Below are 15,276 nucleotides of genomic sequence, written 5' to 3'. Positions count from 1 at the left end.
AGTGTGCAATGATCACCACGGGAGTGTCGCCTGCACGCGGCCCTTAAAGTGGAAAAATCCATCAAATGGCCTGTGCCGGGCCGATTACGTCGTCCTCCCTCTGATCGATTGCATCGGTGCGTTTTTGCCAAGAGAGGTGCTGCTCCCATCGCCACCAACGATGGCAGCAGCACATCGGGCCCAGTGCCACGAGGAGGCAAGAGGGGGCTTTGTCCCCTCAGTTGTATTTTCTGCCCCGCCCCAGTTCAACTTTTATATACGCTATCACAGAGGTTCCCCGCGGGCGGGGAATTTGCGACAGGGGCCGGGAGAAGGCGGGCAAGGATGTGGAAAGGATCGACAACAATTGTGTGCGCTGTGTGAGTTGTGTAGCATCTGCGTCGGTCTGGTAATAACATTTGCAAATAAAGACGAACGATTCTTCCATCAATCCGATGGTGTTTTAGGACAATGTCGCTGCATTTCCAGTGGGAGCAGACGAGTGGCCGCGTGGAGACTGCGCGTTGGAACGACGCGTTTTTGGCACGCAGCGCGGCGAGTCCTCCTCAGACGTGCGCCGTGCCGCTGCCCCTCGCGCTCAGCCTCCGACGGAACAGATGTGCAGGGACAGCTTGGCGCCGACGGGCAATTTCCACCTCTCCTCCCTCGCTGCATTTTTATTTCAGATTTTGAAAAACCCCGAACTGTATGACTGATCATAATCAGAGTTACGCAACCCGCAAGCTTGTCTGACACGCACGAATTGGCGGCAGAATCTTAAGCGAACTTTGCTTGGATCAGCTGTGGAACTCGGCCGCAACACGCGGTTTATTTGTCATTCGGAGTCTCCCGCGCCGAGGTCTCTGCTCCCAGTGCTGACCAATGCAATATATCCAAAAGTTTAATCAAAGTACACTCGTACCCTAGGGTTGCTCAGCACCCTCCTTAGCCGAAAGAGAAATTTCCAATTCAATTTGGGCTTGTTTAGGATCCTTTCATCAATTATCCAATACATATTCATGAATAGCAGCGCTGGGCCGAAATTACATTTTGAATTGACTGGCATGGATTGTACTAAATAGATCTAGAAATGACACGCCTTGCACTGTTCCTATGTCAGGATCAAACTCCCACTTATGTGCATTTGTGTGTTTTTAAATGTATGAGCCGAAATTAGGTGTGTGTGCGCACGCGGTGTGTGTGTGTGTGTGTGTGTGTGTGTGTGTGTGTGTGTGTGTGTGCGTGCGTGGGGGCTCTAAACGGGTGCTTGGAGCGCTGGCAGTCCGTCCCTAATGTCACCTGCGAAGAGGCTTAGGCCACAGCATCAATACAGACATTAGAATGAAAAAGGGATTAGCGCGGCCTGGAGCGGGTCTCCCACGGACGTCGCAGTGAAAGGGCTGAGCAGGTATTAGGTTGCAAGTCGATGGGATCGCTGCGACTTAATCTGGCGGGGAGAGCGCGGGGCCACTTTGGGACTCAAAGTCACTGAATGGGAATGTACTCGGGCTAATCTGAAAAAATAAAAAAATAAAAAAACATTTGTTATTCCTCTAACGACCACAGTTGAGAATCCCAAAATGAATGATGCATGTCTGAAGTCCCCCGAGCGGCGTGCAGGGTTTTCTGATGTGTTTTGACTATAATGGAAAATATCCATTTACTAAGGGAGTCATCCATCTCAGAAGGAATAGTCAAGTCATCTTGACGTGTTTACCAAACTAATTTCCCCGTTGTCTCAAATCCTTAAATATGACTTATGGATGTCGTGATGACAATTTTTTTTTACGATTATTTATTTATGTCATAAAGTCACGGTATGAACGTTCGTACCAAAATATGTGAGCCGATAAGAGGAGCTGATGACTGCTGGGAAAAAAAACCAAAACAATTCCAGCCCATGTACGAGGAATAATAAGATTTGGTTTTTTTTCTTCTCTACTTTATACAACTTTTTTTTTTTTTTTAACCACAGTAAACAATCTTCAAAGTCTGAACACTGAACCCCCGAGTGGCCGGTGCCTCAATCAATTCCTCCCCACGGGGAGACGGTGGAGGAGGGTGAAGACGAAGCCGATTCTTCACGGAGCTTCGGAAGTAGGGCAGGGGCGGTCGCTCGCAGGGGCGGGTGGTGGGCAGGGCCAGGCGGAACGCACATGACTCGAGCCTTGTGATTGGCCGGAGAGGGGCTGATGTTACCTTTGATGGACAGGTAGCAAGTTGAAAGGCTAAAACCTCAGGGCTCAGATTAAGCTCTGGCAGACACCAGCAAAGCAATTCTTGATTTATTCATTTATTTATTTTTTTCAGTGTTTCACATACTTTCATCTGAGATATCCGTCATTTTATTTTTCTTCGAGGGAGTCGGTCAGATTATGAGGTTGCATTGCAATGTTCTTTAAAGGAGCTTACTGATCTCGAATTGAGTTTTAGCCCATTCACATTACCCCTGACCATTTTCCTGATGATAGTGCACATTATTCGATTTTTAATATCGTCTCGATTTCCATGTTTGGCAAAAGTGTCAACGATATGGTGAAAACCTACCTTAAAAATATTTTCTGGTCACACTGACAACCACATTTGACCATTTTACCAAATACCGTTTTAGGCCGTATCATGTATCTGTTCATTCGATTTGATAAGGCAGGAGCACCCTCGCTTATATGGCCACAAAATACGGGGGAATAAAGGGGTAAAGTGTGTTCTGACTGGTAAAACTCAATTTGACACCAGAGCAACTCCAGCTCTGGTCCCAGTGCCTGGCTCAGGGGCACTGACTGGAGTACTAACCCTAAACATACCCCACATGTCTTGAGATGGTGGGAGGAAAGCCACACAAACGGGTCGGGGAGAACATGCAAACTACACGCAGAAAGAACCCGGGACGGCCGGGATTTAAACCCTGGACCTCCTGGCTGCGAGGCAAAAGTGCTCACCGCTGAACCACCGGGCCGCCCAAACCTAAGATTCCAAAATGACAAGTGGGAACAGAGCGTGTCTGCATCCGTGGGCGAGAAAACGACCAGAACATATTCTGCTTTTCCCCGGGAACGGCGGGACCTTTTCTTAAAGTGACACGAATGGTACGACCTGTGTTACGACCATCAACTGAAGTTTGATGAGTCAGCAAAGTAAAATATGTTCCACGCACAACATAATTAACATAATAAGCATAATAAACATAATAAATGTAGGAAACAGGCGTAAAGGCGTAAAACTGAACGCAGAGCTTGCACTGTCGCCCACCACCACGTCACTCGATTCTCACGCTTTTGCACACAACCCACAGATAAACTTGCGTCTCCGGGGCCCGTTCCTCCGATTCATTCCTTGACGGACGAGAAGAATGGTTGCCATGATGACTATTCAAAACGAAGGTTTCCGCCCCCAACCCTCCCTGACACAAAGAAGGACACAAAGCCTCGCCGCAAACAGCAACTCACCGGAAGCGCAGTCTTCCTCGTCGGCGCCGTTCTCGCAGTCCTTCTCTCCGTCGCATCGCCATGACAACGAGACACACTTGTTGGTGGAGCCCCCGCAATCAAATTTCTCCGGGGGGCACGTCTGTTTGCCTGGGGCCGGAGAGAGGGAGAGAGAGAGAGAGAGTGATTACCGCAGGATGTTTATGGGCACGGAGAACCGGCGCCAACAGCGACGATAAAAACGACAACAGCAGCGGCGGCAGAGCGCGAGGACCTCGTCTCCATCGCCCCCACGACGCCACTAAAACCTTCCGCAGCCGGCTCAGAGGCCGGAGCCAATTCGTTTTGCTGTCTGGGTCCTGGCTTTTACGATGACAACAGAAAAACACAGAAACAGAAAAATGCACAGTTGGCCTCAAAGCAAAGCAACACTCTAAGCAACACCGCCACCCGTGTGCGTGTGTCGCCGCACAGCTTGATCCAGATTCCACTGTGTTGCACGTTTGGCAATCACACATCGACGCTTAGGGCGCCGACTGAGGCCAAGGCAACGGGTCCGCCCGGGCGCTCCAACCGTTCAACTCCTGCCTTTTTGCTTTAATCCTATATTTTAGCGCGCCGCCACCACATATTAGGGCGAACAACTGTGGAAGAAATTCTTTGGCAATGATGGGTGAGGTTAATCTGCCCGCTACAAGAAAATAAAACTGAGAATATTCAAGATTATTTATTCCGAAGAATAAAGAGAAAGGTTCAGTACTGCTCCAAAGCAGTGTTCAGAACAGTCTGATCTTATTTCTGATCAAGAGGTCTTTATACAACAACAGAGGGTGTGGTTTGGGTCAGAAGTCGTTTACAAGTCTGCGCCCCCCCCAACTGTTTCCTTGGGTGCTTCCCCCAGACAGTGAAATTCTCAGGTACTTGCAAACTCGACCTGGCAGACGCGGATTGCACGACAATGCACCTCTAGGCTCCTCTGTTGAGTTTCTTCATCTCCATAGAAGGTAAACAGGGCCAAATGTGCTCTGACTCTTTCATGTTACATATTAGACATTGCCGGGAGCAAAACATTTCTCTTTACATAAACTCTGGGGGGTTCCTGGGGAAACGGAGACAAATGTTTTAAAAGCCCCCTTCTGGAGGTAGGGGCCTTTGTCCTCATTTAAAATAGTTGATCGAATACATTTTTCTCTCACACTACGGGCGACAGCCATTTCATGAGCGCCCGGGTCGGGAGGCGGCGGCGTGATTGCAAGTGACAAGCGGCGGGAACCAAAAGGTGATAATTTGCAGGATACATGTCTACATAATGAATAACCTTTATTAGGCCGGAACAGAATCCACGCCGTCGCCCGCCGAGAGGAGCGAGAGCGGCTACATCTGTAATTGGCCCGAAAAGGAGGAAGGAACCTCAGGAAACGTCATCATCCGCCCTGACGCACAGTCGCTCAACGGGATTTCGTTCAATGGGACATCATGCACTCGTGATAATTCTGTTCCTTTCAGCGGTGTCCCATTATCGTGAGTGTTCTGTTTTGTAAACGCTTTGACATCAAACCGCACACGGAACAAACGCCGGCTGATTAATATCTCCGTTAAATTTGTTTCCATGAAAATGTTCATGCGGGCAAATTGATGAACTGGCAGTTGGTGCATGTTTATATTCTTGTAAACATCAAGCGGATGAATACATGTCGTGTAAGTACTTGCTTTTGTTAAATGTTTTTTTGGTTTCATTAGACATTATTGTATTACTCTACAGTCAAGGACCATTTATTTGTAGTCATAATTAAAATTGTCTCAGATAAACTAGAGGAACTGGACCTGGTGCAGATCCTGCATTATTTCCGGAAACAAGATCCGTCTCTGCCACGGCTTTGCTCTTTTACACCGAACAAAACAGAGGATTGAGCTAAATGCCGCCTCAGTGTGGGATCTTCCATAGGTGCCGGCTGTACGGGCATAAACTCGTGACCATGGCGGTGCGATGTGGTTCACAACGGCGTAGGCCTCTGGAGTGACATAAAGAACATACGGTTGAGGAGAATCACACTCGTTTAATAAATATATTATTGAAAATGATAACATTTCGGAGCTGTGAGAGGCCGGCGGTGCACCCTCGCACAGGTGTTAACCCGTACCGTGTCCGTAACAGTAATCATCTACTGGAATGCTGTAATGCAAGTTTTTTTGGATTGTTTCTCCATGTGGGAAGAGGCAAAGGAGGCAAATGTGTGTGCGGAATGCAACGGCCCCGCCTCATTTCTAAATTTAAGATAAATTCAAATTTTGAATATATGTGAATATTAAAAACAATAAAGCATACACATTTGAATGGAATCATAGAGGAATATCCACAGCCCAAATAGGTTTTTAGGTTCATTTTGGTGGTGCAGCTCCTGTGAGGTGCTTTTCTCCCTGCTACCGACCGCTGAATGAAAAACTCATCAAAACGCCACACCCCCTGTCCCGTCACGCCCCCTGTCCCGTCACGCCCCCTGTCACGTCACACCCCCTGTCACGTCACGCCAAGTCAAGTCCCAGAATTCCATTTCCCCTTTTTCGACATCCGGGTTCGCCCTCATCCTCGCTCTACGAGGTCTGAAATTTGCCGAATGATCCATTGGTTCGTTTTGGTTTTTGGTCACTCGAGGTGGTGGGGTTATTCATCTGAGGGTGGTGTTCTGGTGACAGCGGACTTCATCACAACTCTTGTGCTGGATTATCTCTGTATCTCACTTGTGTTGCCTTTCTATGCTGCCGTTCACTTCCTGCATTTTTTTTCGGTGGACCCCGCCGCGAACAGTGGAAACGGCGAATAGAGGAGCACATGCATACGGCGATTACATGAACGGCTTATCCTTACAGAGTGCCTGCTAAAATAAAGCATCAAAAATTTAGATTTTTTTTTAAACTGGTGCACTAAAAACATGCCTGTTCGGAACGGGCTGCACTGCGGACGATGTGCAGCCCTGCTGCTGCACATGGCTCGCTGTTCCACAAACCCAACAAAACAGTAGAAACCTACCACACCTGACGGCTGCCTTAAAGGGAGGATTCAAATGTACCTCACACTCTGTGGGTGCGTCGCTGGGGACCCGAGGACGCGCCGTGTTGAATTTGGTGCAATTTTGCACACGCGACACGTGTAATATTCATAAACCCTCAATAAACAGCGAGCCAGCGGGGGGCGGGACTCCAGGCCTAAAAAAAAAAAAATTACAATTCTTTGTTGAAATTGCAGGAAAAAAGAACACAATGAAAGGGAGGAAAACCAAACACGGGGAAGAAAGAAGAGTGACCAGGGAATAACTAAAATAATTGATTAAAACTGAGTAATTCATGAGACTCGGGAGGGGGGAGACGCTTGGCCGGCATCCAGGGAAATGGAGGAAAAATAGTTCCGGGTTGAAAGCGAGGAGGGAAATAAATCCTTCTTTGAAAGAGAATATCACCTCCCATAAATGAATTAAGCCCGCGAGCTGAAGAGAATTTTAAAGGGCGGAGAAGAACATCGCACAAGGAGGAAGAGAGAGAGATAGAGAGAGAGAGAGAGAGAGAGAGAGAGAGAGCGAGAGAGAGAGAGGGAGGGAGAGGGAAGGGATGATAGAGACAGAAAGTGGACTTTCTGAGAGAGAGAGAGAGAGAGAGAGAGAGAGAGAGAGAGCATGAGAGACAGAGAGAGAGAGAGAGAGAGAGAGAGAGAGAGAGAGAGAGAGAGCGACTTCCTCTCCTTTTAGCGAATGTCTCTTTGATGAAGCGTGCGCCCCGACGCGTCTCGGTGCAAACAAGGGAAGCCGGTATCACTATTTCCCAGAGCGGGGTCAGTTCTCTGATGGCAGATATTGATTGGTGCAACCTGGGATTTTTTAAAGATTAACGGGTTTTTACTTGGGGAGTGGGGGGCGTGGGGAGGTAATATAATAAGAGGAGATCACTCCCAGACATAGCAGCTCCACGTCGCCATTGTTCAGCACCGGGGTAACCGGGGACTTTGGCAAGAGGCATGTTTTGGGAATGCCCGGCCGGATACTAGAGCATCTGTCAACATCTCTCAATGTCTTTTTAGGTGGAAGGAATTCTGTATCACAATTGACAAATACATATATATATATTAAAATTCACAAATCTGTATTAAGATTTTTTTTTTCAAATATAAACTGAAAAATAAATATCCCTCTCCATACACAAATAAATTAAATCAAACTCATGTTGTCTCGTGCAAACCAAATAAATGAGCATTAAGCAAATAAATGTAGCATAATTTATGCGATTTTCATGTTTTATGTCATTTAAAACTTAAAACGCTTAAACACACATTCAAATGGTTGATATGTCTCCTGTATTTCTGGACTCATCCCTGTGCATTTAATATGATGATAATAATCATAATCATGACCCATAGTGATGTGGGGAGAGGGGCGTGACCTGCTACAGCTGGATAATGAAAACACCACCATCTGTCGTGAACTTATACGTTATGATGTATGTATGAAGCAATTCACGTCAAAATAAGTTTTATAAAAAAAATAAAATAAAATGGAATGCTAATATAGAAACGCTCCAGCCTTGTTCCGTCACAGACTTATATGTTTTCATTAAAAACGAATTAGTATAATTACAACAATGAATCACGGGCGCCATATCATGCGTCGGGTTTGTGTGACGGCATAACTAACACTAACAGCAATTTTACTGTTATGAACTAATAAATTATAAATATTCCGTTTCCCATTAGAGAGGGGATATTAGGTACGTAGATCAAGTAACTAGGCGCTATCAGTGATGACAGCAGCTTCCGTATTTCACTATACTCGTGCACTTTAAAGCTGTTCAAATTCCAATGCTGTGCACGGTGTGTGCATATCTGCGTATATCTTTGTGTCTGGATCTACAGCAAAACATCAGCGCCTTCTCTGGAAGCCCCTGCCTGTCGGCGCAGGTCGCATCTCGGGGTTCGCCGCGGCGCAAAAGCGGCAGTAAGCCGAGTCAAAGGCAGATTTACCGCTTCATCAAGCTCGTGTGGCCCCGTCCCGCTCTGCGAATTATACATAAAGGTACGACGGGCGTGCCCTCAGAGTGTGTTATTATCAAAGTGCATTACACGCTAACGTACTTAGCAGGGCCTCGACGCTGCAGGATAACAACCACAACTGCATTTCAAGCGCGCGGGACATTATTAATGACTTCGGATGGATCGATCTTATCTCGTGTGATAATCTGAAAAATAATTCCCCGCCAACAAAGACAAAGCACGGCCATGAGTTCAAACTGCGCACGAGTGCCGAAAAAATCTGTGTTCCTCCGGTCCTGCTTAAAAAAGCTGCCGCACACGATCCAGCTCAATTAGATTCCCCTCGGGTTCCCAACGTCGGACTGAATACAGAGTGGGTTCTCCGCAGCGTGGAAATAAATAAATAAATACCACCCTCAAGGCCTGTAAACTCAGTATCTACAAGGTTCGTAAAAGCCCACCCCGCCCCCGCCCAGGGAAACACTTAAAATCCATTCCAGATGAACCCATTCCAAGTGGATGGAAAAAGAAGGCACGGTGCCAGACGGAGGGGGGGGGGGTTTGACTTTCACCGCGGTCAAGGTGACGCCCCGCGGCCCCAGGGCCGTCGCAATCACGGAAGAGCGACGCGTCGCAACTTTGGCTTGTTCCTTCAAATGGCCGTCGGCGGACGCGCGGCTGCTCGTCTTCCCCCCTAATTCCTACCTGATTACACATTAATCCAACACGCGACGTTGAGGCCACGGCGGGCGGGCGGGCGCACGCTTCCGCGGAGAGTCATCCATTTTTTAACCACTTGTGAGTAGCTTGCTCGCTGTGTGGCCCGAATTTAAATTATTAACGCGCCAATGTAACGCTACTCCAGCGTGTAATTGGGGAGCCACTCGCCGAGCCAGAATGATCCTGGCACACATCTCCGAATCCGACAATGTCCGTGGCAAAACAGAGAGACAGCAGAGGAGAGTGGGAACGTTTGTTGGGAGGCAAATGGAGGGAGCGAGAGGGGGAGGGAGAGAGCGAGGCCGTCGTAACGAGCTGCGGTGTAATCGGAGCGTGATGCGGGAGGGCACGCGGTGCCGTACGTTAATAAGTCGGCGTAAAAAAACAAGGGATCCACTTTAGCTGTAATCGGGGCCGGCTCGCTAGCGCAAGTAAATCACAAAACAACGAGCAAACAAATGACATTTTAAATCGAATCCAGCTTTACTCAAGCAAAGCAACAACACCAACGACTTTAGTTTTTTTTGTTTTTTTCTCTTCTTTTTTTTCCCACCTCGCTTTTTTATCCATTTTTAATTTGGACGACACATACGAATCAATTTCCAACTTTTTTTGATTAATTTATTTTTATTTTTATTTATTTTAGTTTGGTGAAAAAGTGAGAGAGGCCAGAATGAGAAGGTTTGGACACCGTGTGTAGGAGAGATGAGAGTTACATTGGGAGAAGGACGCTGAGGATGGAGCTGCCGGGCAAGAGGAAAAGAGGAAGGCCAAAGAGAAGGTTCTATGGATGCGGTGCGGGAGGACATGCAGGCGGTCGGTGTGAGGGAGGAAGATGCGCAGAACAGAAGGTGTTGGAGGCAGATGATCCGCTGTGGCGACCCCTAACGGGAGCAGCCCAAAGACGGAGAAGAGGAAGAAGAAGAAGATTTTAGGACTGTATCGCCGCGTGTGTCTTACTGGGAACCCGCCCTGTGACCCCCAAAGGCTTGCAGGAGCAGACTTTTAAACGAGGCCTTGCCGATGTAATATGAGTGAAGATTGAGCAACTGGATTGCTAATTTCCCACCCTCAAATCTATTCAGAAACAGATTTTGGTGTACTGATGAGGTGAAAACAGCGAAAGTCACAGAGTAAATTCAATGAAACGCGGAAGCCACATGCTGAAACCTGATTGGCTCACAGAACGCGGAACTTGTGCTCAAACCTCATTGGATCGCAGGACTTAGGGTCCGGGGAGGCGGGCTCCTCCCACAAGAAACATCCCGTTTTGGAATAAGAGGGTTATGGAGGCATGTTACAATGGCTAGAAATGCATAATTTTGGTGGTATTTTAGCAAAAAACTTCAAAGACATCTTTTGGGGACCTCAGAGAACTATAATAACTTGTATAAAAAGGAGCAGAATACTTAGGTCCTCATTAATGTGCTTTAGAGAAAACTCAGAATGGATCCCCAGCGTGGTGATTTGTAATTATTTTAATGTGAAGGGAACTGGTTACAATTAAAGAAGAAAAAAAAAAACAAGTGCCAGAAACAGCAGAGTTCACGGGGTTGATTTTTGCATCGGGAATTTAATCTGAAAAATACAGCACTTCACACGGCTTTTAATTTAACTAAATTCCAAATCAAATTAGTTCCCTAATCTTTGCCAAGTAGCTGGCGCCAACGGGGTAATCTGAGAGGTTAATGCGGAAGATGAAATGAGATGAAAATGAGAGCTGGCCCAAACAAACACTCCGTGCTGCAGCGGGACACGCTCTCTCGTACGGACCAGCGCGGAGCCGAGCGCCGCCGTGGATCTCTGTCACCTCCTCCCTCACTTCAATGTCGGTGCAACCGGGTGGTATCCACCTGGAAAGGGAGCCGCCGTGCGCCAACACTGGATCCGACTGCAACACACACGCACACGCACACGCACACGCACACGCACCTAATTTCGGCTCATAAATTAGCCGAGTGCCTACTGTGTGGCAAGGGCCACCGCTGCACCGGCCTCCTCTGACTGGAGGATGAAAGGAGCAAGGGCGGGGGTTGACAATAAGCAAGATTTTCATTTTCACATGCACACACACACACACACGCACGCACGGGCAGGCACGCGCACGCACGCACCCTTATTTGCCACTTATTTATGTATGTGAGGGTTTTTATCACTGTATATGTGGTCAGTGATGGTTAGTAAGTACCATACTACCATAGCATACTAACTAAAAACTGACTGTATACAAATCTTACCAGAAGCAAGGGGCTTTAAAACACTTTGACAACAGTGGTACCTTACTCTCTCACCCCAACTATACAAGATTACAACCATACCTACTAACCCTAACGTCCACTATGGTTCTTCTCTTTCACCTGAATCCTACAGCACAGAATGAATGGGGACATTTCATTTCTGGACTGTGGTTCCTACAAGAATGTCGAAACCGCACGTCAGGCCACTGGGCGGGTACTTCCGCTTGCATTTATTTTCTACAGGGGAGGCAACAAGCGTGCAGAATCAGGACAAAATCTCTCCGCTAAAGGCGTGGAAATTGGTAAAAAAAACAAAAAAAAAAACAGATTTAAAAGCCACCTCCAGCAGAGAGGAACATCTTCCACGGCTTAGAAGACACAGAGGTGGGAGAAAGAACAAAAGCTTACTTAAAAAGCCTATCTCTCGAAAAACTCACTGCTGTCTCCATTTAATTGAGGTAGCATGGAGGAGGTACATGTTTTTTTTTAAATACAATAAAAGGTCCAGGACATTTTACATGACAACTGCATGTGAATTCATGTGGGATTACCATATAAATGATGTTCTTGCCGAACCCTGATATCTATCTCTGCCAACAGATGAATCCTGTGCTCATTTAAGTTTATCTTTAATTGGATTTCCAATATAAACTGGTTATCCTCCGGCGTCCTCTTTATGGCTCCTTCCTTGTGTTGGCACTTTCCGTGGGTGACATTAGAAGAGTGCCAAGATCCTTCCACTATTTATCAGGCAATGTTTCTGTGACAAATAGGGATCAACCAAGCTGTGAAGAACATGGTTTGGAACAACTTATTTTTGAATTTGACTCTTTGTGGCAGACTCACGGGCGTTGTTGAGCGGGAGGGAGGCGAGGGGAAGTCAGCGTGATAGACTGACGCTCTCCGCCTCGGTGCCAGCGGTGGCCAATTGGGCTGACCGGCCAATCACAGCCGCTGGGAAGGTTCTTATATGTCTGTTTGTCTTACAGTGAGGAGAACCCCGGCAGGGAGCGCTCCGGAGAAATCCAAGTCTGAGCCCATCTTTAAAGTTCTCAGTTTTTGTCGACTGTTCCGCACTTGAGTGTTTTCTTTGACTGGAACTGATATTAGTGAATCCCGCCGTGCCGGCGCCTCTTCACCGCTACATCTGTGTCGCCGCGTCCTTGTAAGAACCTGGGTAGCGAACCCGCAACAGTGGCGTAGTCGGCAGGATCTTGACAAGGACAAAGTCACGAGATGGAGCGGTTCCCTGCTGGAGATCCTGTTGGGCCACCTGGCCCAGATGCAGGAGGCACAGACGATGCTCCTGCAACAGCAGGCCCAGACGCTCCAGGCAATAGCGCGGACCGCAAAGTGCTGTAGGAGCTGCTGCGGGACCGCCCACCTGTCCGCGGCGGGCGGTTTCCGCATGCACCCGCCACGGTAGTGCTCCAGCGGATGACAGGCGAGGACAACGCCGAGACCTTCCTCGCCTCTTTTGAACTTTCGGCGGTGGGTGGATGGTCCAATGAAGAGACCACCCTGTCTCTGCTCCCCCTGCTCAGCAGGCCGTCCACAGCCTGCCGGCCGCTGCCCGCCACGATTACATGGTGGTGAGGAAGGCCATCCTGGACCAGCTGGGGCTGACACCAGAGGGATATGGGCAGTGTTTCCGGACCCTGGACTACACCGGCACCGGCCGGCCCTTCGCCTACTCCCAGCAGCCGAGGGATGCGGCCGGCGGTGGCTGCAGCAGGGGGAGAGGACTACCGACCAGATCGTCGATGTCATGGTCCTGGACACCGCGAGTCAGCTGGAGGCCCGCAGCTCTTCCCACCTGTCACACTACCTGTTACTAGGCACAGATTGGCCTGGGTTTGGAGCGCTGATGCAGGAAGCAGGCGGAGTGCGTTCGCAGCTGGGAGACATGGGACATGGGACCGCTGCGTGGCGCCCGGGGACTGTAGAGATGGAGGAAGGCGAGGCGGCGGCGACGGAGGAGCCTCCCCAACTGGCTTCCCCGGCCCCGGTGTGCTTTCCAGAAGGGGACTTTACCCTCGCACAGTCTGGGGACGACACTCTGCGCGTTGCGTTCGAACGGGTAGAGAGGATTGATGGGGTGGCAGTGCGCCCAGGCACCGCGCTCGCTTGAGTTTCAGCACGTTCACGAGTCAGCACACGTTCTATGTTACCCCTCATCCTTTTCTCAATGAGCTCTCATTTTGAGATTTTTTTATATTGTCGAGATTTTCAGGTTCAAAACAACGAGTTACTCAAACTTTTTGTCAAACTGTAGTCACCGTAGTTGTCAGCGGGACAAGGAGATAATGTTTCTCACCATATCCTTAGAATTTTTCAAAACCCGAAGATAGAGACAGTGTTATAGGATCTTAAATTGTGAGCCATCAACGGGAAAATGGTCGAGGGTACAGTAAAGGGAAATGTGCAGAAAAACCGAATTTGAAAACACCCTTTAATCACACTATTATATGACATTCTATTCTGTACAGGTGTCGGTTTCAGTTGTAGGTCAATGCTTTTCCCACAGGTCTCATGTGGAGGAAGCAAACAAATAATCACAGATGAAAGTGGGAAGGAGTCGGTTGTGAAAGGCTCGGAGCCGCCCACCGTGGGCCGTGGAAAGTCGGCCTGACCTCTCGCGGTCGGACTGGCGCTAAATCAGCGGCGCTGCGCTCTCTAGCAGCTCGGCAGCGGAGCCGCCGGGGCCCTGTCTGCGGTATTTACAGCGTTTTCGGGCGCGTGGGCGAGCAGGCGGCCCTGACTGGAGGCAGGCGAGGCGGCGAGGGGAAACTACAAGGCTGACGACTCCTTCCAGGGGAGCAAAGAACGAAATCCCCTCTAGCCCGACCAAGACGGGGAGCCGCGGCAGCACAGCGTCGTCGGATGGAACGTGGTTAAAAAACGCCAAGTAATTAGCCAGCCCGTCACTTCCTTCCTTCCTTCAATCCATCCAAGCGTCTGATCAGGTTAAAGCCGCGCTCGGCTCCCGCCACTCAGTTGCCTGGCGGAGCCGTGCGCGCTGGAGTTGTAACCGAATAGCAGAGATGACACATGAAAGGCGCCGGCAGATAAGATAAAGAGAATAAAAGAATGCGCAGCTCCAAGCTTTGATTTGTAATCTGTTGCATTTTCTGGGGAACTGAGGAGGACGGGCGAGAGAGGAGCGGAGGTGCAGTCACCCAACTGAAATTAGGGCGTCTGCAGGAATCAGAGTTCCGTCTGATACTTTTCAAGACCATTTAGGACCGACTTTTTGGTTTTAATCATCGCCTGCTTTTTCAATGAAATATTGTATAAAGCACTGAGAGTACTTTATATTTCGGTCAGGAACTAGATGACTCGTATTATAACTGTATCCGTTGTGTCAGACAGCAAGGCCAGCGTGGATTTTCTTGGATTTCTCTCTGCAGTTGAGTATTAGGTGAGTTAATTCTACAGTACAACAGGTAAGTATGAAGAGAAACATGAGGTTCAGCGGTAGGCTTACGGTAGAAGCAACACCAGGCCTGTGTTGGCGCAGCGTACGGGCGCGGCGTATCGCAAGTGCACGCTTCCTATTAAATCCATGTTAACCCTCTCCTGCAGCTCCACTGGCTCACGGAGCTGCGCGGCATTTCTCTATTTTTTATTCTTTTTAGAAACGCGAGATAAAACTACATAGAAATGTTTTTGTAAGGAGTGCAATCAATTTAAATGTGTGTATGAGTCTACATGGTACATGAGACCTTGAGCTGCTGTCAGATTTGCTCATTGTGTAATAGGTAGAAGTACTGTGATGCAAAGCAGTACAAAAACATCCCACTGACCAATTTCAACAATTACAGTTTTAGCTCACATTTCAATGACATTAAAAGTTATTTATGGCATTTATGCCTTTTAACTGGATAACTCCAAGACCTTG

The 15,276-nt window shown here is 48.4% G+C and overlaps 1 protein-coding gene across 1 annotated transcript in view; it reads right to left on the bottom strand.

Annotated features, from left to right (window-relative positions):
- LOC307237691 (low-density lipoprotein receptor-related protein 8-like) overlaps positions 1 to 15,276 on the bottom strand; it is a gene marked incomplete at both ends in the record, with an annotated part of 87,947 nt that overhangs the window by 43,877 nt on the left and 28,794 nt on the right. Inside the window, one exon of the mRNA XM_080010454.1 lies at positions 3,426 to 3,554. Within this exon, the coding sequence (XP_079866580.1) occupies positions 3,426 to 3,554 (129 nt within the window). The remainder of the gene's footprint in view (positions 1 to 3,425; positions 3,555 to 15,276) is intronic.

Source organism: Zeus faber (assembly GCF_960531495.2).
Source record: "Zeus faber genome assembly, chromosome: 12".
Classification (NCBI taxonomy): Eukaryota; Metazoa; Chordata; class Actinopteri; order Zeiformes; family Zeidae; genus Zeus; species Zeus faber.
The sequence above is the reverse complement of the archived record's forward strand: the minus strand, read 5'-3'. Positions and strand labels throughout refer to the sequence as shown.